The sequence below is a fragment of the Conger conger genome, chromosome 6, assembly GCF_963514075.1.
Source record: "Conger conger chromosome 6, fConCon1.1, whole genome shotgun sequence".
In the NCBI taxonomy this organism is placed as follows: Eukaryota; Metazoa; Chordata; class Actinopteri; order Anguilliformes; family Congridae; genus Conger; species Conger conger.
In genome coordinates, this window is record NC_083765.1 from 50910842 (window position 1) to 50936749 (window position 25908).

A 25908-nucleotide genomic window follows, 5' to 3' on the forward strand; every position below is an offset into this window, starting at 1 on the left:
GGATCCACGCATTAACACCTCACCCTTTCTGTTCCACACATTAACACCTCACCCTTTCTGTTCCTCCACACCCAACACTCAGGTTCCACACTTTAACACCTCACCCTTTCTGTTCCTCCACATCCAACACTCAGGTTCCACACATTAACACCTCACCCTTTCTGTTCCTCCACACCCAACACTCAGGTTCCACACATTTATACCTCACCCTTTCTGTTCCTCTGCACCCAACACTCAGGATCCACACATTAACACCTCACCCTTTCTGTTCCACACATTAACACCTCACCCTTTCTGTTCCACACATGAACACCTCACCCTTTCTGTTCCACACATGAACACCTCACCCTTTCTGTTCCCTCACACCCATCACTCAGGATCCACACATTAACACCTCACCCTTTCTGTTCCTCCACACCCAACACTCAGGTTCCACACATTAATACCTCACCCTTTCTGTTCCTCTGCACCCAACACTCAGGATCCACACATTAACACCTCACCCTTTCTGTTCCACACATTAACACCTCACCCTTTCTGTTCCCCCTCACCCATTACTTAGTATCCACACAAGAACCTAGACCATGTTCACTATTCTAATAGCGAACCCTTTCACTACTAGATTTAGGCTATACAAAAACAAATAGATAATAGAAACAAAAACAAAAGTTCAAAACATTTTATACGCAATAATAATCATACCTCAGTTTTATATTTGTTTTAACACCTTTTTTTGAAAACATTTTTTTTTTTTTTCAAAGTGTACAACACATTTTCAATTCCTTGTCACAAATACTCCTTCGACAAGTTATACATCTATTATTTATATTTGTTCTCACCCTTGTTTTTGTTAAACATACCTACTCATACCTAAATTCACACATAGATTATGTGGTCTCACCAAACAGTGTGCCCTCATTTGATCTCCAGGGGCAAATACGCAGAAGTGATACTCCCATTTTGCCATTCAGTCCATGACACACACACATCATTGGTATGCAGTTACAGCCTGTGTTGCTCAGTGTTACTGGAATCATCTGTTATTCAAGCAACTTTTTCTGGGAAGAAGAATGACACGACTATAGCCTGCCGGCCAGGGTGAATTCCTTTGGCTTGTATTGAACTTCTAATTCACAGAATCTGCAGTTAAAAGTTCAAAACTGCACACTTACAAGCAACTCTTTGTTAGTCATTCTTTCTGTGCTGAGGCTTGGCTATTCGCTGTTCATCTGTATTTAGTACTGTTAAACATAGCCCAGGAAACAGAATGTGACTGCTTAGCTCTGTTTTTTATTAATTACCAAGTCTGTTCAGCATTTTATTCTCACGTCCACCAGCGTAATTATCGGCAATAGTGCCAGAGAAAATGGTGTCAGAGAAATGTCATTTTTTTGTGCAACGCAGGCACACTCACAACAGAGGGACGCATAGCTGCCCAGTGAAGCAATTACTGAAGCACAGCTTCCAAAAGTCTCTGGCTCTGACTATCACAGCGAATTTTATATTTTGCATAAGTGGGTTTAATGTTTTTTTTAAGCATTAAGCTGGCTTGATTGCGTCTGTAAGCGTTTCGGTTACATTTCTAAAAATGTCAGAAACAGCAAACTGCTAGATTTTTGTTAAAATTATTGTGATTAAGGCTGTTGAACGTATACATGTATACATGACAAAAATTCACACTATTGTCATAATACACACACTTCCTGCACAAGCTACAAATAAGTGTCCTCCTCTGTTTGTGCAAATAGTGGACTGTAGAGGGAAGATAATAGCAGAATAGGAGAAAAATGTAATATATTTTTTAAATGAATAAATTGTTATGATAATATAATAATACTCGAATACAGTGGCTTAAGAACATATGTTGACCCTTTCACTTGACAGATTTCAGTTTTTGATTTTCAATAAATTTGCAATAACAATTCTAAACATGATTTAACTTTGTCATTATGGGTTATTGATAGACAGACATTATGTAATCCAATTTTATCCATTTAAAATTAAATCACACAACACAGTGAAGTGAGAAGTGAAGGGGTCTGAATACTTTCTGAAGCCACCATATGTCTCATAAAATTCAACTGTGAGACAGAATGTAAAAGAAGCCCTGATCAACTTATTAATTGAAATGTACTGTACATGCGGGTTTCTGTACTGAAGTTTGATATCACTTGTTCGTGCTGCATACTGTACATGCATCCATGAAGGATGTGCCTAAGTCACTTCCACGTGATGTTGAGCGGAAAGTTCAAAAGGTAATTGGCCAGTAGGTTGCCTGGGACAATAAAACATCACTTCCCCCACTGCGTCACAACATAAAACACCTAATATTCTCAGAGTACTCTCTCCAAACTCCGTTTGTTCCGTGTCCCACAGACAGACCTTTGGAGAAGCAGAGGGAGAGGGAGAGGCAGTAGAGAGAGAGAGATGAGAGACATTTTCACTCCCATGAGAAGTTTTTCTTTCTTATGGGCATTGGGGCTACTGCCAGTACTCTCTAACTCTTATCTAAACTTTTAGTTAACTAAAACATAGTTAACATGTTTATGTTCTGGCTGTGCCACAAAACTGTGTCTACCAAGGGATCAAATCATTCTACAGGTACACTTTGCAATAGTTCTGTAGCATTGCGAGTGAACAACAGATTCAATATGAGCAAGACATGCACGGCGTTCCCCAATCGGTTATAAGGCAAATCACAAATAATGTGCTTTATATTAATATTTGTTCCTTCCGATTTTCTGGAATACATTGCAGGCATTTGGCAGACGCTCTCGTCCAATATTATTTGTATTCGGAAGCTTATTCATATAGCTGTGATCATGAGGGGGAAAAGCACCAATGGTAACCTTTCTTTACTTGCTTTTTTGAACTAACTTTTACATGTCATTGTGGCTGATGCTTTTATCCAAAGCGACTTATAGTTGATTAGACTAAGAAGGAGACAATCCTCTCCTGGAGCAATGCAGGCTAAGGGCCCAGATCTTATTGTGGCTACACCGGGGATCGAACCACAGACCTTGCTGTGATGTACCTTAACCACTACGCTACAGGCCATCCTGACTTCAGACAGGAGGGGTGTAGCGTTCATTTTTGATCTTGAGGCAGTTTTGAAGCCTATCATCTGCTCGACACACTTTGTGCATTGTTACGCGAATAGTCGCATTTTGACAAATAACATTAATTTATTACTAATTTCTCACTGGAGAGGGAAGCTTAAGTAGTCTAGTTGCATTGTCTTTTCACTCACGATTACTCATCTTTTTGGAAACTGAAAAGAGCAGACAGTTTGGATAAAACTGATTTACTAAACATTTAGTGTAGTCTACTTTACATTCTTGCTGATCAATTTTCAAAGCATACAACAACTTTTTAGGGTTGAATTTTCTTTTTCCTACTTTCCAGGCAACTTTTGGTTTCCATTAATGTCCTTACGCTGCAAAAATCTACTTGCACGGTTGCCTGACAGGTAATCCATCATCCTGAATGACGTCCGAATATTTCTTTTCTGTACGTATTATCATTGCAGTTTGAAGCCTGGATTGATTAGACTGATTACATTCTCTGCACTTTGCTAATTGCCAATCATGTCAACACCACAGAATGTTTGTTTGCCAAGGAGAAAAATTCTGTTTTATCAACAAAATTAAAATATTCACGCCTCCAAATCCCGATCTGATTGTGAGCAGGACATTTTTAATGAACACGTTTTGACACCTCAAAGATACCGGAACTTGTTTGAGCAGGAGGAGATTAGCTAACGTTAGCTTTTGGTATTTAGCAAATGTGTTTGCTACATTCATTAACTTCCATTGTATCAAACGTTTTCAGAACCAGAAAAAAACAAGAAACATTGCAATAAATAACATAAATAACATAAACAAGCCGATCAGAAAAAGAAAAAAGAAATTGGTAGGGCCGGGAGCAAAGAAGTCAGTCGAAGATTAAATCACTCCATTCATCCATCCATCCATTATCTGAACCCACTTATCCTGAACAGGGTCACAGGGTGGCTGGAGCCTATCCCAGCATACAATGGGCGAAAGGCAGGAATACACCCTGGACAGGTCGCCAGTCCATCGCAGGGCACACACACACCATTCACTCACACACTCATACACTCATACACTCATACACTCATACACTCATACCCACGGGCAATTTAGACTCTCCAATCAGCCTAACCTGCATGTCTTTGGACTGTGGGAGGAAACCCACGCAAACACAGGGAGAACATGCAAACTCCGCACAGAGAGGCCCCGGCTGACGGGGATTCGAACCCAGGACCTCCTTGCTGTGAGGCAGCAGTGCTACCCACTGCACCATCCGTGCCGCCTCGCTCTGTTCAAGTCCCGAATAATAAAGGACTTAACTAAATTAATTAAAATGACTCAACTGCAGCATACCGTCCCCAGACAGACGGGCCAGGAAGCTTCAATCAGACCTTAAAGAATATGCTATAGGAAGTGATGGCGGCCGACGTTAAAAACTGGGAGCAATTGCTGCCCATTGGAGAAGTAGCCCAGGCCCTGCTCCAGGTTTTCCCCCTTTGGGCTGCTGTACAGGAGCTGCCCGCGCGGAGCACTGGACCTCGCCAAGGATGCCCGGGGGGCGTCAGGCGACCCCCCCCATCGGACTATGGTGGAGCACGTGGAGGAGGTGAGAGAGAGGATGGCGACCTTGTGGCCATTGGTGAGGGAGCACATGGCAGAGGCTCAGACCACCCAGGCTCACATCTACAACCGGGGGGCACAACCCAAGGAGTTTTGATCCCGGCGTTAGAGTGCTGGTGTTCGTCCCCACCTCCAAGTCTAAAGTCCTGGCCTGATGGAATGGACCATATGAGGTGATAGACAAGGGGGGCAAAGTGAATTACCGGATAAGGCAGCCGGGAGGAAGACGCCCAACGACAAATCTATTGTATAAATCTCTTCAAGAAATGGATTGCGCAGGAGGCATGGTTTTCACTGTCTCCACTACAGGTGCCAGCACAGAGGCGGTTGTTTTCCAAGAGTCAGAATTACTCAAAATATCACAGGAACAAAGTTACAGTTTTTTTTTTCACTGAAAATATTTTTAGTTTTTCAGTGGATACAGATTATTGTGGCTTTGGCTGGTGCACATAGAGACACAATGGAGCCACAGCTACAACATTGGAAAAATCTTTGGACAAATTAGATGACAGTATCGCTAAAAATGAGCATCTATCAATTTATCACTATGCATTGGCGTTAAAGTTCAAGAAATTGTTCCTTTAGTTACTGAATTACTATATATATATATATATATATATATATATATAATTTCTGTATATGAGTATATATAAATTTATATATATGAGTATATCCACCTCACGCGGTGGTGGAACGAACTCCCCGTTGAGGTCAGAACTGTAGAATCTCTCCCCACCTTCAAGCGCAAACTGAAGACGCACCTCTTCAAGCAGCACCTCTCCCCATCCCTTCCTACCTCCCTGTGAACCTTAATTGTTGTCTTTGTGATTTACGTAGTGTTTCGGTATTTTTTAGTTGGCTAGGTAAGCAGTATTTGGATAGTTAAGTTTGGTCACTTTTGCTTTGTTGTTTGTTTATTTGTTGATAAGAAAAAAAAAAAATATATAGGCCCTGGTCCTTATCTTTGTTGTACGGGTAGCAATTGAAATTGGAATTTTTTAATATAGCAGACTCAAGACTGGCAGGGCGTGTCCGTTCTGTCCTAATTATTTATGCATTTATTTTTGACTGACAGCCTGGGCCGCTCACTCGCAAGTTTAGCTAGTTATCATACAGCCGAAATAATGGCACTCGAGTACAGCAATAATAGTAAATATTGAGCCATATAAAGAGAATAAAGTAAACTCATCAGCTAGCTAGACGAGATGGACAAATAACTGAAACAAAGAACAGCTCATCTCATTACATTACATTACATTAATGGCATTTGGCAGACGCTCTTATCCAGAGCAACGTACAACAAAGTGCATACCCATAACCAGGGATAAGTGCGCTGAAAGACCCTAGAAGGAAGTACAATTTCAACTGCTACCTGTACAACAAAGATAAGGACCAGGGCCTATTTGAATATATATATATATATATATATATATATATATATATATATATATATATATACATATATATATATTATTTTTTTAATAAACAAACAAACAAACAACAACGCAAAAGTGACCAAACTTAACTATCCAAACACTGCTTACCTAGCCAACTAAAAATACCGATACACAAAGTAAATCACAGAAAGACAACAATTAAGGTTCACAGGGAGGTAGGGAGGGACGGGGAGAGGTGCTGCTTGAAGAGGTGTGTTTTCAGTTTGCGCTTGAAGGTGGGGAGAGATTCTACAGTTCTGACCTCAACGGGGAGTTCATTCCACCACCGTGGAGCCAGAACAGACAGTAGTCATGAGCGTGAGGTGGAGGTTCGGAGAGGGGGAGGTGCCAAGCGGCCTGTGGAGGCTGAACAAAGAGGTCTGGCAGGGGTGTAGGGTCTGATGATTTTTTGGTGGTAAGCTGGGGAAGACCCCTTAACTCCACTACAGGTGCCAGCACAGAGGCGGTTGTTTTCCAAGAGTCAGAATTACTCCAAATATCACAGGAACAAAGTTACAGTTTTTTTTTTCACTGAAAATATTTTTAGTTTTTCAGTGGATACAGATTATTGTGGCTTTGGCTGGTGCACATAGAGACACAATGGAGCCACAGCTACAACATTGGAAAAATCTTTGGACAAATTTGATGACAGTATCGCTAAAAATGAGCATCTATCAATTTATCACTATGCATTGGCGTTAAAGTTCAAGAAATTGTTCCTTTAGTTACTGAATTACTATATATATATATATATATATATATATATATATATATATATATATATATATATATATATATATATAATTTCTGTATATGAGTATATATAAATTTATATATATGAGTATATCCACCTCACGCGGTGGTGGAACGAACTCCCCGTTGAGGTCAGAACTGTAGAATCTCTCCCCACCTTCAAGCGCAAACTGAAGATGCACCTCTTCAAGCAGCACCTCTCCCCATCCCTTCCTACCTCCCTGTGAACCTTAATTGTTGTCTTTGTGATTTACGTAGTGTTTCGGTATTTTTTAGTTGGCTAGGTAAACAGTATTTGGATAGTTAAGTTTGGTCACTTTTGCTTTGTTGTTTGTTTATTTGTTGATAAGAAAAAATATATATACTTCAGTGAAGTATAGATATAGTTCACTGAAGTATATATATATATTCTGGATAAGTTGGAGGGGTCTGATGGCTGGGAGGCCAGCCAAGAGGGAATTGCAGTAGTCCAGGCAGGACAGAACCATCGCTTGGACCAGGAGCTTGGTCGAGTAGGGGGTGAGAAAGGGGCGGATTCCCCGTATGTTGTATAGGAAGAACCTGCATGACCGGGTCACCGCCGCAATGTTCTCGGAGAGGGACAGTCTGTTGTCCATCACCATGTCGAGGTTCCTTGCACTGGGTGATGGCGTGAGTGTGGTATCCCCGAGGGAAATGGAGAGATCCAGATGGGGAGAGTTATTAGCAGGGATGAATATCATTTCAGTCTTACCTGGGTTGAGCTTTAGATGGTGGTTGTCCATCCAGCTCTGGATGTCACTCAGGCAAGCAGAGATACGGGCTGAAACCTGTGTATCAGATGGTGGGAACAAGATGAAGAGTTGGGTATCGTCCGCATAGCAGTGGTAGGAGGATGGAGTGATCCACAGTGTCGAAGGCAGCAGAGAGATCTAGAAGAATGAGGACAGAGGAGAGGGAGGCTGCTCGTGTGGCATGGAGTGATTCACTGACGGAGAGGAGCTGTCGAGTGGCCCGATCTGAAGCCAGACTGATGGGGGTCTCTACATCATCTCTACATGATCTGTAGGCTTACATTAGCAAAATTATCGATAGCCAGACAGCAAGTAAATTGGGGAGACGAAGTTAACAGTAAAGTTTTGGCTTGATTTGATTAATAGCATAACGTCAGTGCCTTGATGCAGACATCAGTTCATTGCAGTTGCACACCAAAGCCGAGGTTGGCTGCCACACATGGAGAGGCGTGATTGGTCCGAGGCTGGGGGGAGGGACACGGCAGGGGCTGTAGGATTGCCGTATACAGTAGAGCCCTGACTGCACTCACCTCAGAGTCACGGCTGTGGGAACTTGAGACGATGCGGCTTGCGTATCTCTCTCTAATATCCTGACCCTCCTGGGCCTGGGTGTACCCACAGCAGCATGGGTGATTGGAATAGATAGGGTACCAAATTGGGAGAAAATGGGGGGAAAATCTGGAACAAAATTAAATTAAATAAATCAATAGAAGTAGCAGAACGTCATTTAGCCTGAACAGATTATCTTCACCTTGACTGATAGTTGGCACAGCATCTGACTTTAGAACCCTTGTCTTTGCAAAACCCACCCTCCTCTGTTCATAATTGTACAACAAATCAGGGGTAAAATGTGTTCTGCACAATTTTGTAACCTTCGATATTACTAAGTTTGCACTGTTTTTTTTCTATATAATTGATCCAGAACATTCGGAGACTTGAATCTTTTGGCAAGGTGTGAAAAGATGCACTACTATCTCTGCAATCCTTAATCGCACAATAATAAGGTTATGGCTTTGAACTTGGGAGCACACACTTCATAAATATTCATACTGGGAGAGTGTTTTGGCCACCGCACATTGGTCAATGCAAATTAGAAGCATTTGGGAAATCACGATTGTGATCTCAAAACCACCAATAACAAATACTCCACCAGGCGGCAATGTTGAACATTGTATAGTTTTTAGGAAAATAAATCGAATTCATTAGATACATGTGTGAAATACAATGCAATACATGTGTATAAGTAACCTTATAATCTTTGGACATAATATAAGCGTTTTAAAATCATGATTTCTGACTGCATAGTGTCTGCATATTGGTAATATTGTCCTGATCTGATTGGGTTCACATTAGCATCCAACAGAAATGGCCTCATCTGGAAGCCCATAGCCCAGCCCCCCAGTTGCTATATCCCTCTTCCCTGGGATGCCCATCTCTCATCATAATTTGACACATAAAGAAAAACTTAATTGTGCATGAGCAACACCTGTAGCCTGGATGCCTCCATCCCCGTGAATAACTCAGGTGAACTATTGGAATGGGCTGAAGTACCCCATTGCATAAATGTTAAGAATTATGCAAAAAAGCCTGAATTGTATTCCTTTTTTCTCACACGGACATTTCATCATTTACAGGAAGATTTACATTTTACATTTCTGACATTTCAGTCATTTAGCAGACACTTTTAACTGACTTAAGTGACTTACAAGTGCATAGGTTCTTCAACAAGTTAAAAACATCACAGCCAGAAATAGCAAAACATGCACGAGCAGCTGTTCTAACCAAAAAGCAAGAGTCATTGTAAGCGAACATTTTTTTCGAAGTTTCAAATTAAAATCTTAAGGAATGCCTGAATAGGGAACGGATTTGGGAAATCAGTCTTAATGACTCCATTTCATCTCCTCAGATCAATTTCTTGAAGACAGAGATGGAGAGGAAGAGCAAAATCATCAAGGACTTGCAGCAGGAGGTGAGTCTAGCCACGTGCTGCCATGTTTGCCCAAACCTCAAACCCAGACATGGAAACACTCCTCGACAGCTGTCTCGCTGTAAAATACAGGTACATTTTCTCTTTCATCTGGGTTTCTCAAACAGATATAAAGCACTTCTACCCCCTCACTAGTCTCAAAACTCTCAAGTAGCTGGAAAGGTAAGTTTAATTAATTCTGCTTCACCCAACAGTGGAATATCCCATAAAATAGTCCACGTGTTATTATTGCATTGTGTTATTTTTACTGAACTCCATCCATGCATCATTCATGCAGGGATGGAGCTTGTCAGGCTGTGGAAACATCTTTTGAATTAAAGCTATTTATAATATATCTCTCATTATTCAAGGAAAGTATTCAATTATTCCAAGGAGTAAATTCAAAGGTAAGTTGCAGTTTACACTTCAATGACAGAGCTAGCTTGAATAAATTGTCAGGTCTAGTTGGATCTTTCCTTCCATGAGATCCTAGTTCATCAGTACTTGACCATTGCTGTACTAGCAAATAATACCCTTGGGAATTTGGATGGAATGTAGAGTTTTCGATTCAGAGTTTGAACCTCGTTAACCTCCAGAATAGCATTAGTTTTACGAACCGTACCATGCACATTAGAGTTTTCTCATTACAGACCACCAGATTAAACACCCAGCACAGTGCAAAATGACATGTTGAAAGAAACCAGTCTAAACAGAACTAAACAGCTGTTGATGACAGAAACATAGTAAGAGCTGTGAAGAAAAAACCCAAAATATCAGTCAGTGACATCACAAACAATCTCCACAGGGCAGGGGTGAAGGTATTCTCAATCAACCATTCAAAGATTACTTAGAGAGCAGCAATATAGAGGCTATACCACAAGATGCAAATCACTCATCAGTAGTAAGAATCAGAAGGCGAGATTACAATTTGCAAATAAGTAGAGAGAAGAGCCACTGAAGTTCTGGAAGTGTTATGGACTCATGAGACCAAGGTTAACTTCTACCAAAGTGATGGAAAGGCCAAAGTGTGGAGAAAGAAGGGATCTGCTCATGATCCAAAACATACAAGCTATGGTACCATTCATCCATATATGGTACCATTTTAGTGTTGTGTCATAGATTCCTATTGTGATCTGTTTGTGATCTGTTATTCCGAAATTAGGAAATGTGCTAAATAAAATTGTTCCATTCCTATAGACTGCATATAAGTAGATTCCTATATACAGTGTATGAAGTTCTGCATGTTTGTTCAGGAAAGGGCACTCTAAAACTGTTGTCCTGCCATTATCAGAATTATCAGGTCTAATCCATTCTGTTTAATGTGATAATTAGCTGGAGGCACCAAACCTATTATGGTTGCTATTTAATTAATCACTGCTTAATGTCAATAGCCTTTGTCCAGCTAAATCAGCTGTAGAATGGATTTCAACTGAATTACACGCAGAAACAGTTTAAAAACCTATATCCAGAGCTCTGCTTATGATATAGGAGAGATATATTACATGACTGTAATTAGATAAGCAGGCCTGTTTCTGGATATGGGCTACTGCCAAAGCCCTCAAGGCAGATGAGATAGCAGGTAAGGAACAGTAAGGGACCAAGGCATAGGAGGTAGCAAAGGAGGAACAGTAAGGGACCAAGACAGAGGAGGTAGTAGCTAAGCTAAACAACTGAACCTCTTGACCACATCTGCATGCTTTTATGCATTTAGTTGCTGCCACATGTTTGGCTGATTAAATATTTTCATAAACAAGCTGGTGTATAGGTTGACCTAATAAAATGCTCACTGAGCGTATATGCAGTATAATGGATATACTCTTCTTGTCTCCAAGGTAACTAATTGCTAAAGTATGTGAGAAGGGAAATTGCTGTAGTCAAGTGGAGATGCTGTGGAGAGTTAACACCTTCATTAGAATGTCAAAAGCTAATTATTGGTTGCCTGCATAAACACATTGGCCACAGGAGTATGCGCTGGTAAAGCTAGCAAATTTCCACAACAGCAGTATCAACATGAGAAGGTGAGCCTGGTTTGAACGGTAATCAGGTGCATCCTATTAGCTGTGATCCAAATGCATGACTGCTTTGAGACGAGATGAGCCGTCTCAGTAGGATTTCAGCTATGATTTTTAACCGTGACACCCACAGTTTCCCGTGCCTGAATTTACCTTTGAAATGTAGCCACTAGGCTTACCTTTGAAATGTATTCTCTTTACTCCTCAGAACAAAAGCTTGAAGAACAAACTTCTCTCTGGCAACAAGCTGTGCGGCATTCACGCGGAAGAGGTAATGACAGTTTCTCCGTGGGTATCTGCAGGTAGGGTTCACGACTGGCTAATAGGTAACACCAATATGTTACCTCATATAATAATACCTAAATATGTTAAATTGGCCAGATTGGTGAGCCCCCCTGTGAATGACTCGGTGGTTAAATGGGATCATTTTATTTGAAGCTACATGTCCTCGCTGTAAATTGTGAATTGTGTCAGGTTTGTGGGCCAGAGGAGCCAAGGGCAGACCCAAGGTCAGGTGCCAAAACAGCGGGCTTTAATAATAAAGACAGATCAAGGGGCAGACAGAGCGTAATCCAAAACACAGGCAGGGTTCAAAAATCAAGTGGTCAGTCAAAACAGGGCAGAGGTACAAATGCATGATTCAAAGAGAGTCCAAAGAGCTAGACAGGAGTCATAAAACAGAAATCCAAAGCCGAACAGAACAATAACAGACAGAAAATGGAGGCTAGACCAGAACACAACCTTACACAAGGGAAACAGAACTGACAAACTAGCAACAAGAACTTAAAAAGACAGGCTTAAATATATTTACAAATTAACTAATCAAATAATCAGGTGTAAGTGCTGGGGAACAGATAACGAGAAACAGCTGGGACAAGACAGGAAGGAAGTGCATATAAGCAGTGAGGGGGCGGAGACACGAAATGGGGGAGAGAGGTAAAACAAGGACCGGAGTGAAAGCAGAGAAAAGGAAAAACAAATAGGACCAGGGGCATGGACGTGACAGGATTGTATGAAAGTACAGATTCTAAAAAAACAGACTTCATCCAAGTCAGTGGAAATTAGCTTCCAAAAATTCATTGCCACAGTAACATTAACCGCCCCAGGGGCTCTATCCCGGTCCCGGCACAGTGCGGCGGGAACCCAAACGCGGCGTGTCATCACTCATTTCTGAGGGACGCAGTCGTCCTTTTTCCATCCACTGGCTTTGCTTTTAACCCTTGTGTTGTCTTAAAGCACAGGTTTCAAACGCTAGTCCTGGAGGGCCCTAGTGTCTGCTGGTTTTTGGGTTGTTCTCAGCACCAGTGGTTCATTCAAGTCATTGATTGGCTAATTGACTTAATTGTCTGCTGATTGAAAGGAAACCACAAAAACCTGCAGACAGTGCAGCCCCCTGGGAATTGAGTTTGACATCCCTGTCTTCAAGGGTCAAAAATGTTTAACAGCACACAAACAACCCCTAAATTGTTTTCAACTTGAAATTTGATGATAAAGTTTGTGATGAGTGACAGGTTGTTTCTTCATGCAAAATAGATTTGGGGTTTAAAATTCAATTTCGCTTAAGCTGCTTTATTTAGGGGTTTAGCGAAGGCGGATAATTTTTTACCCTTAGGACAAGGGGAGTGTACAGAATGTTGAGACCACACAAGGGTTAAAATAGCCACTGACCATGCCCCTATCTTGGGGGGGGGAGGGGGTGGTCATGAAGTGAGGCATGGTAATGGCGATTGTTGGCTTGTTGCTATTTTGATGTCTTGCATTGTGACCAAGCAAAACCCGGTCTTAAGTCATGTTGACGTTTCATTGCTATTTTTACGGTGTAATATTAGTCATGCACCTACATACATCGGCTACTGCACGTGTTCTGAAATGGGGAAGAGAGAGAGCTAATAAATAAATAAAAAATACGGCTTAAGGCTTCCTGCCAAAAATAATTAAAAACAATATAGGAGTTTTTCAGCTCCACAAACACAGCTCTCTCCTGTTGATTCCTCTTTTTAAATCCTGGACTGATTCATTAAGCAATCCAGACGTGTGCCTACTTAACCAGGTTTATTCCTGCTTCTTTCCCACAAGCCGAGTCCAGCTGCCACACTGTTGTGTCCACATACATTCATTCATTGTGTTTTATTATTTTGCATTGCATTATTTCCGTATTGAATTGGATTACTATATTATATTATGGCGCTTATCTGAAACTACATTGAGACCCTAGAGGGCACTGTATTGAGTTATGATACCTGATGTAAGCTACGAAAAATGAATGAAGAAGAGTTACAGAAATGCTGAAGTAAAGACGTTCCTATACTTCTGTGTCTGATGGCTAATTCTTTTTAGCATCCGCTACACAACCCACACCCCCTGGCTAATGTGTTACATGGATGGGATGGCTGGAGGGCCAAATACCACCGCCCAATCCTGGATTTGGTGTCCTCATCAACATTTGTTATTTAGCTGAGACTTTTTATCCAAAGCTTACAGTTGATTAGACGAAGTAGGGGACAATCCCCCCTGGAGCAATGTGCAGTTAAGGGCCTTGCTCAAGGGCTCAACAGCTGTGCAGATCTCATCATGGCGGCACTTTTTTTTTGTTTTTTGCACCATTCTCTGCAAACCCTGTTGTGCTTGACCATGTCTGCATGCTTTTATGCATTTAGTTGCTGTCACATGTTTGGCTGATAAATATTTGCTGTTGTGCAGGTATACCTAATAAAGTGCTCACTGAGTGTATGTGCTGCTCTTAATTGGAGGAGATGATTCATATTTTCCTGTGCTTCAAGGTCTCTGGTTGTGTGTTAAATCCTTGCCGAGTATGACCTAGCAAAAGGGTTCTCTGCCTTTCAGTCTTAAAGTCCCACTATATGATCTCAAACCAATTTCTGTCCTCAAATAATCTGATGCATGTGTCCTTATCTTCCTCTCGCAGTCCAAAAAAATCCAGGCTCAACTGAAAGAGCTACGATATGGGAAAAAGGATTTGATTTTTAAGGTAAGGAATATGTGCTTTTCTTCCTTCTTTCTGGAATAATTTCCATTATCACACTTCGCTGAACAACCTCCCTCAAACACGAGGCTGTTTTCACACTGAAAGTCCCACCGGTGACACATTCTCCCTAGATATGCATCACCAGCTACTCAGATGGAATCCTGAGGGGCAGCCTGTAGCTTAGGGGCTAAGGTACATGACTGGGGCAGCCTGTAGCCAAGTGGCTGAGGTACATGACTGGGGCAGCCTGTAGCCTAGTGGCTAAGGTACATGACTGGGGCAGCCTGTAGTCTAGGGGCTAAGGTACATGACTGGGGCAGCCTGTAGCCTAGTGGCTAAGGAACATGACTGAGGCAGCCTGTAGCCTAGTGGCTAAGGTACATGACTGAGGCAGCCTGTAGCCTAGTGGCTAAGGTACATGACTGGGGCAGCCTGTAGCCTAGGGGCTAAGGTACATGACTGGGGCAGCCTGTAGCCTAGTGGCTAAGGTACATGACTGAAGCAGCCTGTAGCCTAGTGACTAAGGTACATAGCTGGGACAGCCTGTAGCCTAGTGGCTAAGGCTAACTGGAAGTTGCTTTGGATAAAAAAAAAATTAAAAAATTAAAAAAACAAACAAACAGAAGGTATCTTACCATGTATGCGTCGTGAGGACATTGGAAGCAGCTACACGTGACTCTAGCAAAGCGGTAAGAGGTTAAACTTCACACAAATGACTTCATAAAAATGGCTTGAATCATTTTCACTGCCAAATATGTCTCTGAACAAGTGTTTTAGTCTTGTAATAAGATTTAAGATCTTTTTCTTCTCCCAAGTAGAAAATATTAGCTTGTTTTAAGGTACTGTTTGTTTGGGAGGGGTACAGGGAGATATTGGCATTGGCAGATACTTTGTCTTATTTTGTCTTAGAAAAAAATAAGGAAATAAGATTTTGTCTCAATATGAAACTAAAATACTATTTGAGATTTATTTACTTTTATTTAGTTTTTTTGTAGTGTTTTCTTGTGTGCTTTCTTTTCTTTCGATAAACAATTATTTCCCCTCCAAATAGTGGCTTTCTGGAAAGGGACTTGCCATTGATCATTTCAGTGCACATTTGACAAAAAAGCAATAAACAGCGCTGTTATTATCATTTGAGCTGGAACCTAGCACTAGGTTCTTGCGAAATCTTTCCGCACTATGGGGCAGATTTATCAATACTGCACTACAGGCCCCTTATCAGCTGTGAAACAAATATTTCATATTTACTGTGGTGTGAATACCTTTCTGTTTCTGCTTGTCCTAATGTATATGTAATTTTCCATGTAATATATGATGTATGTGACTGTATGAGACTGGCTCCATGCTTCAGAGACATGTGTGACTGGCATATCAATGTACATGTCAAAGAATACATAGACAGTGCAGTCTGTAAGTATTTGAACATTGGCACATTTTTTGTTGTTTTAATTTTTCTTTACTCCAGCAAACAAACGGGTTATAAAAAAACAATGATGGTGGTTAAAGTGCAGAATTTCAGCTACAATTAATGAGGGTTTTTACATCCATATTGGGTGAACCATGAAAGAATTTCAGCCCTTTTTATACATAATCTCCTCAATTTTAGGGGACCAAAAGTAATAGGATAGGTCTAGGAGTGCCATCCGCATTTGGAGTGCCATCTGTTGTTATTGAAAACAAAATAAGTGTCAATGCCGATGAAGCAGGCCATCATTAGGCTGAAAAATGAGAATAACTAAATCAGAGTCATTGCCAAAAATAGGTTTGTCAAAATCAACAGTTTGGTACATTATTAAGAAGCAGGAATGCACTGGTGAGCTTTGCAATGGCAAACTGGATGACAGAAGATTCCTTTGAATGGTGAAGAAAATCTCTTTGTTACTGTTCAACAAATAAAGGCTATGCTACAATGGCCAGGTTACAGTTACGTACATTAAAAACCTGTAGCAGAGTGATGGAAAGAGGAAAATATGGAGAAAAAAAGGAACAGCTCCATGATCCAAAGCACACCTCCAATGTGGAGGTAGTGTTATGGCTTGGGCAGGTGTGGCCGCCACTGGAACTGGCTCACATTGATGATGTCACTGCTGACGGCAACAGCAGGACGAATGCCAAAGTAAACAGAAACATCTTATCTGCTCAGGGGCCTATATCACCAAGCAGACTAAGTAGGGTCACCAGCTGACTTATGAAAGTCACCGTGATGACTTCTGCTGCAGAGGTAAACCACATTGGAGGTCAACTGCCTCATATAAAGAATCCCCCAGACCCGCATGTTTTTAACTTATGTGTCCCATGAATGTTCCTGTAATAATTTAAGTGAAAATACAAATGGGAAGTTGCTTTTCATGTCCTTTTGATGTGAAACAGATTTTCAAGTTAAGACTGAAGCACTTTATCTAACTATTTGAACATTTAAATGGAAAGCCATTTTTTTCCATTCGCTAGCCTACATGTTACAACCATATCATAATTAAAATGTAAGTGGAAACCATATCTGTAGTCTACTTCCACAGTACAAGGCGGACATAAAATAAATACGGACAGCAATGATTTATTTTCTTGGGATTGGTTTCAAAGAATATTCTTGAATAAGCAACCTTATAAAAATACAGGCGCCTTGTGAGGATTTCTTGTGAGACTCTAAATGGGGGCAGCCTGTAGCCTGGTGGCTAAAGTACATGATTGAAACTCGGAAGGTTGGTGCACGGGCCCTTAACCCCACATTGCTCCAGGGGGGATTTTCCGCTGCTTTGTGTAATAAACTGTAAGTCGCTTTTCACTTTAAAGGGGCCAGCTAAGTAACAAATCATTATTAATCTCCCTCAAAAACACAAAAATGTGTAGGCTAAAAGATGTACAAAGTGAATCGATCAATTCTTTATCCCTCACCCATGCCTCAAGATGTGTTTATGTCTTCACAAACCGACCAGACTCACCCAGCAAAGTAAAGGCTGCTATACAAAGACATGCTCTGGCTTTCTCCAAGACTCTCCACATATGATCGTGTGAACAGTGTTCTTGGAGTTGCTTTAGCGGTACAGGCCCCAGATCCAAGCAAATGCATCAAAACGAATTGGGCTTCATCATGATCATGCAGCGGGACAATGATCCAAAACTGACAGCCAAAGCAACCCAGTTTTATTCAGGCCAAACCGTGGAATCCCTTGCCAAATATCGTATTGGGATTTTGGAGTTTGTGATGTTAGCGATGAAAAAGGGAGATTCACAGAAATGGGACCATGTCTTATTCAAGTCACAAGCTTCAAGTCCCAAGTCAGCCTGACCTCCAGACAAAAAATAATAACCATGTCTTGTTGTTTTTCTGTCTCTTTGATATTGAGCACAACCGGATTATATACACTCAGTGAGCACTTTATTAGGTATTTATTAGACTTCTGCTGCTGTAGCCTGTCCACATAGAGGTTTGACGTGTTGTGTGTTCAGAGATACTCTTCTGCATACCACTGTTGTAATATTATATTACATTTATTAGCTAAGAGAAATTGTTGCAAAATATTGCAATAGTCGTCAAATAGAGTTTACAAATGCAATCTATCCATTTGTGCCAGTAGGCCTACTGTAGCGATCATTTTAACCAATTAATGTAATGTAATTAAAATTTAGATTAAGACCAAGTTGCATTATGCCATTCTTCTCATTACAGACAGCTGTAGCTGACGTGTCTGACAGGAAAATTGCAGTAAGCCACACACCCTGAGCAGTGGCTCTCCTCCCACTTTGGCATCCAGAAATGACCAGAGGCATCTGGATCATCTGGAATGGCAGACCATGGGTGGAAAATGTTTATTTGTGCAGTGCAGTTGGATTTGATTCTGCTGCCCATTTCTGTGGAAAAGGAGCTGGAATTATGAAAACTCTGGATTACTCTGAAGCTCCTTGTAAGGCAGGGGCCGGCAACCTTAGGCAGGGGAATCATTAGCACACTGACGATAGGGAGGCTAGCTGAGTGCACGTGAGAATAACATTTTTTTAAAAATGTTTGTACCCACTCAGCTGTATGCCAAATCACCTCTTGCATTGGCTTTCTGGACATTGACTGTTTTATCTAGTTTAGTTAATGAACGGCCTCCCGCTCACATTTCCCACAGGAATCGCAGTGCAGTGGGTCAAGCTTGGTGGTCGATGGCATCCCCGCTAGCTAAGAAAGCTAAAGTTAAGGTTCAGGCATTCCATTACTCATGGACAGAAGGTGGTTCTGTTTTTCAGAAGGGCTGTTGCCATGTGTACTTTTATGTTTAGAAAAAGTTGGTTGCCGTTAATTTGAGCGTTACGCACCATTTGGAGGCGAAACACAAGAAGACTTTAAAGATCAGGCGGACGAGGCAGAATCCAAATGTGCCGTGTCCCGGTATGGAAAGCAAGCGAATGCCCTCAAAGTCTTTGCCGCTGCTAAAAGCCTTGCTACTGAAGCAAGCTATCACGTTGCTCAGAACATTGCAAAATGCGAAAAGCCATTCACCGATGGCAGATATATTACAGAGGCTTTCCTCTGTCGCTCAGAGGTTCTGTTAGAAGGCTTACCAAACAGAGACAATCTACACAATCAGCTAGAAGTGTAGAGCGACGCATCAGAGAAATGGCAGAAAATGTCAGCACACCGCGAACAGCTGGGTTAAAAGATGCCGTGGTATTTAGCAATGCGCATGATGAGAGCGTGGATGTGAGTGACAGACCACGTTCCGCAGTCATGGCAAGATTAGACCGTTAGAGAGGAGCTCTGCTGCTTAAAGCCAACGCCTGACACCACAAAATGTGAGGATATAGCCAAGACCTTTATGAAGATTTTTGCAGTAATGACAGATGGCGCCCCCGTCATGGTCAGGAAACAGCGGAGAGCAGAGAATTTCTCTGTGCAAAGATGTCCAATTCAGATCTTAATGAGGTTATGGTAAAGGTTGTTAACTTCACAGTGAGGCGATCTGCTCTGGCACACCGACAGTTCAGATCCCTGCTTTAGGAAATGGACTGAACATAGATATCCCCTCCACTCAGCTGTCTTGTAGTTCAGCTGTGGTGTTTTTCGCTGGCTGCTTTGATGCCATCAAGGCCTAGCTGAAAAGGGCCAAGACTATCCAGAACTCAAGGACGATAAGTGGGTTGTGAATGTTATGTTTCTCATGGACATTACTTGACACCTCAACAAGCTCAAATTCTGACTGCAAAGTGCAGGACATTTTGTCCGCAAGCTAGCAATCTTTCCAAGTGATGTTGCTACCGATACGTCAGCAAGCTTGATGTCACTCATAAGTATGGGCCCATCTTTTCTTTCTTGATCAAGCCCAACAGCCTCGATGGACACAAATTGGGTTTATCTCTTTATATTTTCCTTGTCCTGTGAGCTGAGGAGCTCCACACTGTGGGATGACTAAATTTGCAGACACGTGGAAACGGCTACAACCCACAGTAGTGCGAGATCACGGAACCTGCGTCTTCACCTGCTGGACATCCGTGTGGGGGCGAAGTGTGGCTGTCTCCGGGACACCGCACTGGCTTTGCGGACAGGCTCCGGATCGACGTACCTCTGTGAGCAGATAGTCTGTGAGCAGATAGTACAGAGTCTCACAGAGTCTCCATATGGTATGCATCTGCCACGGCTGCTACTATATTTATTGTAACTAAGCAGGTCAATCATTGATATGTGACACTTTCCAAAAAAATAATTCTGCAAAGGATGTGCTGACTGTGAGACTTCAGGTGAACATGGAGGTCCCTCGTTCTGGACCTGGAGGGACCCAGAGTCCAAGATGGCACAGGGGCTGGAGACCGGTCTTGGAGCAGACACAGCACAGGGGCTGGAGACGGGTCTTCGGGTGGAGCTGGTGCACAAATCTGCAAATATCACATTCACGAGTGAAATTGTGATTGATTTAATGTAATTCCTTCTGCAAGGGATAGTCTGAATATGCCCATAATATAGAAGCCCTACTACGATGATTTCCTGGTTCACACACAATACAGCGAGACAAATAAATTACTTTTCAAGCAAATCAAATGGGGGGAATTTGTCAATATTAAAAGTGACAGATCTCTATGCAGATAGTCTGTAAAAAGGTAACAGCATCTCATTGCTTTGTTCTTCCATGTAGAATAGCAAGCAGACAATTAAACCTGTGAAAATGAGGAGTGGAAATTAGTGCACATACCATGCATTTGTCCTTGTTGATAGAATGGATGTTACCTTTTGTATTGCACTATTGTAACCATATAACATTGGGTTTTTTTTATGTGACCACATTTCATTTAAATGGACAGGTTGCGTTATATTATTATTGCCAGGGTCCTCCTAGGATCATTTTAGCTGTTTGTAACAGCTACCTAGAGTTGCATGTTATACGCAGGCTGCATCTTGATTTACCGGCAAATTGAAACGGCAAACGATACTGGTTAAAGACTTAAATATTGGCCTATAAATAGTGCAATAAACCTGCTATAAATGTGGACCTTCTATACTGCGGGTAAGGGGGATATCCGAGTTAAACAAGCACATTATTTGGTAATTACCCAGCAGCAATAAAATGAAGGGAAAGGGTAACAAATTTGGATCTAATATTACCATGGTGATAGCAGAAATACATGCTGTTATTGATGGCGAAGAGCAAAGGCAGGATACAAAATGAGATGCCAAACGAAGGCTTAAAAATTGTATTCATTAACTAAAAAAAAAAAACTAAGCCAATAAAAATCAAAGCAAGGCTTAGTTTTTATTGGCTCAACAATTGAGACTATATTGAAATTAGTACTCATCCTTCTATTTGTTTCCCATTTCTCCACTTAAGTGGAATATACGTATAATATAAACGCATGATGTATCCCCGTGGTCCTAAGTGCTGGGGGGCCAACCACAATTGAAATCCCAGACTTTTAACAACAATCTTTTTTTTTTTTTTTTAATTACCCTCATGTTTAGAGAAATTATTTACCTTGAAGCCATATAATATCAGGAAAAAAGGTATGCATGCCATCAAGAATAAATATTTAAAATTGCCTGAAATTAGAGACTAGCCGGTATAATTTCCATAAAATCAGTGGGCTTATTCCAATCACTTATTTTTCCCCTGTTTTTTTTCTTTTCCTTGCTCCTTTTCCTACTCCTAGCTCCACCCGTCGGGAGAGGCAAGAGAAAGGGGCGGGGAAAAGAAGTGAAGACGGGGGAAATGGAGAAAATGGGAATTAGGTAAATGGAATGCCCTCGCTCCTTCAAACATCAGCTCAAAGCCGCGTCCGTTACAGACGTGGCAGATGCACAGCAGATGGGCACAGTTGGACCCGCAGGTCATTTATACATCACGCTTTTCCACAAAAAGAAAAAAATACTTCTGCAAAGGATGCACAGAAGTTTGAAGATGTTTCCTTGCTCGACAGAAAGTTCGGGAGTTCTTGTACTCGCACTTCTAGCTCCTAGAGGGAACATTTAATGGGTTTGGAATGTCATTAAAAATGGCGGAGCTCGATCGATTTCCAGGTCTGGAGCGAGGAAAAGAGAAAAGGTGAAAGTGAAAAATAAGAGTGGAATGATGCCAAAGACTACGCGGCACTGGAGAGGTACGAGATGGAGAAGGGATTACTGCTCAGAAAGGAGCCATGGCAAGCCTGAAAATAATCCCAATCGTGTCAATCACAGGAAGTGTGTGGTGGCAATTACAGTGGGCTCTAGAATTATTGGCATTCCTAACTGGCAATGCACAAAAAATACTTCAAAAAATAAACAATACGATTACTGAGATAATAGTAATCTCAAAATGCTGAACATGTGAAAAATACTGAACTGTGTTAATGTTTCAATGGAACCAATCAAAATGAAACTTGAAATTCTGATCGCTGAGCGGACCCTTCAATGCCTTGGTTTGTTTTTCTTCCCAATGCACTGCAATTCCAATTTCAATATAAGTGCCTTTTATACTGAAGACTATGAATCACCACAGGAGAACTATGACTTGTAAATATGTAGATATGTTGGGAGACTCAGATGGGTAAATTATGCTATGCTGTTGAAATTCATTTTATGTTCATGTCCAGATTGAATAACCAGGCTATATGCATTTCATCTATTTGCACAGATTTAGTGCAAACCATATATATGTATATATAGCCAATTTTAGCCTCAAAAGTCCAATTTGTGTTGCTCCTCTTTTTGAATGTATTCATATGGCCTTGAACTATATATCATTTTAGAAATATGTGCCCATTGTCAAGCTTCAAGTTACTACTTTGCTTGTCTCAATCGGACAAATAGTTCTCAAGTTATCTGCAAAAACGTGTTTTCCAAGATGGCCACCCTCCCGGACAAAAAGAAGGTCACAAAACAAATAGATGTTGCACAACTTCAGTAAATATACATCTCTGATGTACAGACCCCTCCAAAAGTGTTGGAACAGCAAGGCCAATTCCTTTGTTTTTGCAATACATTGAATATTGAGATGAGCACGAGATAAGAGTTCAGAATTTCAGCTTTTATTTCCTGGTATTTACACCTAGAAGTGTTAAACTACTTAGGACATAGCACCTTTGGTATCAGACCACCCATTTTTAAGGTGAGCATAAGTATTGGAAAAGTGAGTATTGAAGAAGTCATTGAAAGTAAATAACACTTAATATCTGGTATCATATCCCGTGCTTGCAATAAATGCATGAAGCCTGCAACCCATTGACATGGGAATTAGGTAAATGGAATGCCCTCGCTCCTTCAAACATCAGCTCAAAGCCGCGTCCGTTACAGACGTGGCAGATGCACTGCAGATGGGCACAGTTGGACCCGCAGGTCATTTATACATCATTTCTTTTCCAAAAAATACTTCTGCAAAGGATGCGCTGATGTTTCCTTGCTCGATGGAAAGTTTGGGAGTTCTTGTACTTGCACTTCTAGCTCCTAGAGGGAACCTATTTTGTACTAGTCCTATAAAAGTGTCAATGTCTTAAAAATGATTTACATTTAAATGAAGGAAAAGGCTTGTACCATTCAGAAATTTGAGACAGACCAAATTTAAGTCAGTGTACATACAGTGTACACAAAAGATACACTAAAATATAACATTTCCAAGGAAATGGTCTCAACAGGACGAACCCAGAACTACTTTAGTTGCCATCTGGTTTGTGCACAAATATAGTGTACAAAATTTGGTAAAGATATTGACAGGCCAATCATGTGGCAGCATCTAAATGCATAAACGCATGCAGATGTAGTCCAGAGGTTCAGCTATTTTTCAGACCAAATGTGATCTCAGTGACTTTGACCGTGGAATGATTGTTGGTGTCAGACAGTATCTCAGAAACGGCTGACAATTTTCACACACAATTGTCTCAGAGAATTGTGTGAAGAAAAACATCCAGTGAGCAGCAGATCTGCAGGCAGAAATGGGAGAGGTCAGAGGAGAAGGGCCAGACTGACCAAAGGTGACCGGAAGGTGACAGTAATGCAAATAACCACACATTATGACATTGCTATGCAGAAGAGCATCTCTGAACACGCAACGCATCAAACCTCGAAGTGGATAGGCTACAGCAGTTTTAAAAATAAGTCTAATTAATATCTAATAAAGTGCTCACTGGGTGTAGTATAGGGGCATATCCCCTACAAATAGCTTGACATGTAATAGAGGCAGAAACGCTGGGGGTTTTCAAGACCAGGCTTGATACAGTGCCAGATACTATCTAGCTTTTAGGTAAATTTAAGTGTTCGGTAAAATGTAGTGGTTGGAAAAAGCGAGCATTGCTGGGCTAAATGGCCTGTTCTTGTCATTATGTTAGGTTATTTAGTTGCTTTATACCTCTGTAATTGTGTCTTACCAACAGGGACAGCAGCTAACAGACCTTGAACACAAGTTAACTGCAGCTAAAGAAGAGCTGGAGAAGGCATCATTGGACAAGGTAAAAGCCAGCATTTTTATTTTATCACATGAAACTAGCTAAAGTACATATTGAGAGCTACAAAATGAGGTGTGACTTACCAAAATAGAACATTATACAGTGGGCTCCAGAATTATTGGCAGGAACTATATTGGTGTCATTCCATCACTTCCTGCTTCACTAGAGTATGGCAATGAGGTAACAAGCATGCAAAGTCCCTTTGTCAACCACCAGCATGGGAAAAGCCAAAGAACTGTCAATTCAGAAGACACAGGTAATTGTGGTAATTGACCATCATGTCAGGTAATGAGTTCAACATACCACCAATAAAAATGCAGAAAACATGGAATGGTTGCAAACCTGCCAGAAAGAGTCCGCAAGTGCATATGATTCCCACGGATTGGAAGGAAGATGGTCAGGAAGGCCATAAGTAACCCAAGGATCACAGTTTAAGAATCGCAGAGACTGGTTGTGTCTTGGGGTCACCAAGTCTAAAAAACAAAACCAACCAACAAGCTCTTTGGGAGGGTGACACAAAGAAAGCCTGTTTCTGATCATAATAAACAAAACCAAGCATGTTGAGTTTACAAAACCTCTTTGGAATAATGGCTGGAAGAGAGTGCTGTGGTCAGATGAGACCAAAATGTAACGTTTGGCCACACACACCATCAACATGTTTGGCAGCAAAATACCTCATACCTACTGTCATTGTGGTGGGTCATTGATTTTTTGGAGGAAATCTGGTTGCCTCTGCTAGAAAGTTGAGACTTGGATGTAGGTAGATTGTCCAACAATGAACATATATTAAAATCCACACAGAAATGGTTAAGTAAAAACAGCAAGCATGTTCACAATGACCACCTCAGTATCCAGACTTAAAGCCCATAAAAAAACAACTTATCACAGGAAAAGACTTATGGCTGTTTACACAAAGTATTAAACCAGGGGTGCCAATAATTGTGGAACCTGTTTTTTGGGGGAATACATTTTTGATTTTAAAAAAATACATTTTTGATTTAAAAAATGTAAGACTTGACTTTGGTTGATTCCATTGAATCATTAATAAATAGGTGTTTTTGTCTGCATTTTTGTTTTTCACACAATTCTCTGAAAACACTAGAGACAGTTGTGTGTGAAAATCCCAGGAGATCAGCATTTTCTAAGATACTCAAACCACCCTGTCTAGCACCAACAGTCATTCCATTCTGACGTTTGGTCTGAAAAACAGCTGAACCTCTTGACCATGTCTGCATAAGTTTATGCATTTAGTTGCTGCCACATGATTGGCTGATTAAATATTTGCATTAACAAGCTGGTGTACAGGTTGCATCATAGCTACCTAGCTAACAGGGAAAGCTTGCCAACCACGCTGTCGAGTTGACGGTTGACGCTACCGTACGCATCAAGGGAGCGTAACTGTTCCCTGGAACGTAACCTCTGAA

At 41.2% G+C, this 25908-nt stretch overlaps 1 protein-coding gene across 3 annotated transcripts in view; it reads left to right on the forward strand.

Annotated features, from left to right (window-relative positions):
* The window catches only part of luzp2 (leucine zipper protein 2), a 146603-nt gene that overhangs the window by 95587 nt on the left and 25108 nt on the right, over positions 1–25908 (forward strand). For all 3 annotated transcript variants that reach the window (XM_061246766.1, XM_061246767.1, XM_061246768.1), the window contains exons 5-8: positions 9542–9604; positions 11822–11884; positions 14540–14602; positions 24413–24487. In XM_061246766.1, coding sequence (XP_061102750.1) covers positions 9542–9604; positions 11822–11884; positions 14540–14602; positions 24413–24487 — 264 coding nt within the window. The remainder of the gene's footprint in view (positions 1–9541; positions 9605–11821; positions 11885–14539; positions 14603–24412; positions 24488–25908) is intronic.